General features: G+C 44.3%; 1 protein-coding gene across 1 annotated transcript; it reads left to right on the top strand.

Annotated features, from left to right (window-relative positions):
* Positions 1 to 77: 77 nt before the first annotated feature.
* LOC110035063 (pentatricopeptide repeat-containing protein At5g50280, chloroplastic-like) lies at positions 78 to 1,170 on the top strand (the record flags this gene model as incomplete). Its single annotated transcript, XM_020739304.1, has 2 exons — positions 78 to 892; positions 1,140 to 1,170. Coding segments are annotated over exons 1-2 (846 nt in total), but the record flags the coding sequence as incomplete, so codon positions are not given.
* Positions 1,171 to 1,351: the final 181 nt, after the last annotated feature.

Below are 1,351 nucleotides of genomic sequence, written 5' to 3' on the forward strand. Positions count from 1 at the left end.
TTCTAGCAGCTCAACGCCTCAGTCCGGCTCTGGTTCGAAAGACGCCTTAATGGGCACGTTTCTGTAGTTACTGCACGATGGCGATGCTGCTTCCTCTCCTCGGCCAGCTTTCTCTCTCTTCCCAAATCCTTTCTTTTCCCTCCTCTCCTCCGACTCCTCGTCTCCTCACCCGCTCCTCTTTCCGGCTTCTCCTACGCCACTCCAAAACCCTATCCCCTCCCCTCTTCTTTCCCGCACAAGCCGCCATTTCCGTTCCTCAGGATCCAATCTTCCTTCGTCATTTGCAGCTCTTCGAGGGAGATGAAGTAAAGGAAAAGATCAACAATGAGGATTTCGAAGAAGATGGCCTGGTGGACGAGGAGGATTTGGATCCTATTCGTAGTTTCTTCAAATCCCGTGAGCCAGTCTCGGACCCCAAGCACGAAGGGGGCAGAGGCTGGCACATAGAAGACATAGATTCTGCCGAAGCCGACCTTATGGACGATGAAGAAGAAACCCTTCGATTGGACTCCGAGGCTCCACTTGCCCCTGCTGAGCATGGATTATTAGGAGATATCCTTCGAATCGCGAGGAATCTTCCTGAGAATTCTACGTTGGGAGATTTTATGGGTTCTTTTGTTGGGAAGATTGGGGAAGGTGAATGTGTAGAGCTTTTGGCGAGGATGGGGGAGGAAGGCCTTGCTTGGAGCTGCTTGTATCTCTTTGAATGGATGGGATTGCAGGAGCCGTCCCTAGTGACCACAAGGGCGTGCGCTGTGCTCTTTCCAGTTTTGGGAAGGGCTGGGATGGGGGAGAAGCTGATGATTATCTTTGAGAATTTGCCACGAACGAAGCAGTTTAGAGATGTTAGGATATATAATGCTGCAATTTCTGGTCTGTCATTCTGTAGCAGGTAAAATACTACTTTTATGTGGCTGCACCCTTTTTTTTGCATGGCATCCGGTGCTTAAAATGAATCATTGAAAATATTACAATCAAGCAAGCACGGTTTTTGGAACGTCCTTGTTATTGTTAGGTAAATCATGCGGCTCTTCTTCTGGAAGGTTACTGAAGTTTCCTGTGGCTCTTCTTGTTGGATATTATATTAACTTCTTGTAGCTCTTTTTTGTAGTAATTTCCTGTTTATTCTATGGTTCTAGGGATTCTACTTTTGCTGCTTCTTCTTTTGCAGTACTAACTCACCATGTTTTGTTTTCATGTTGTGTACAAATAGTTCTAATATGTGTAAAAAGGAGAACTTTTTCTTATAAATCATATTTTATTTCTATGTGCAAATCTTTATAATATATTTGATACTAAATAGGGCAAAAAATGTTTGTATAAACTAGCCAAACAAAGAGAAAAGAAAAAT

The sequence above is a fragment of the Phalaenopsis equestris genome, unplaced genomic scaffold (assembly GCF_001263595.1).
Source record: "Phalaenopsis equestris unplaced genomic scaffold, ASM126359v1 Scaffold195732, whole genome shotgun sequence".
NCBI lineage: Eukaryota > Viridiplantae > Streptophyta > Magnoliopsida > Asparagales > Orchidaceae > Phalaenopsis > Phalaenopsis equestris.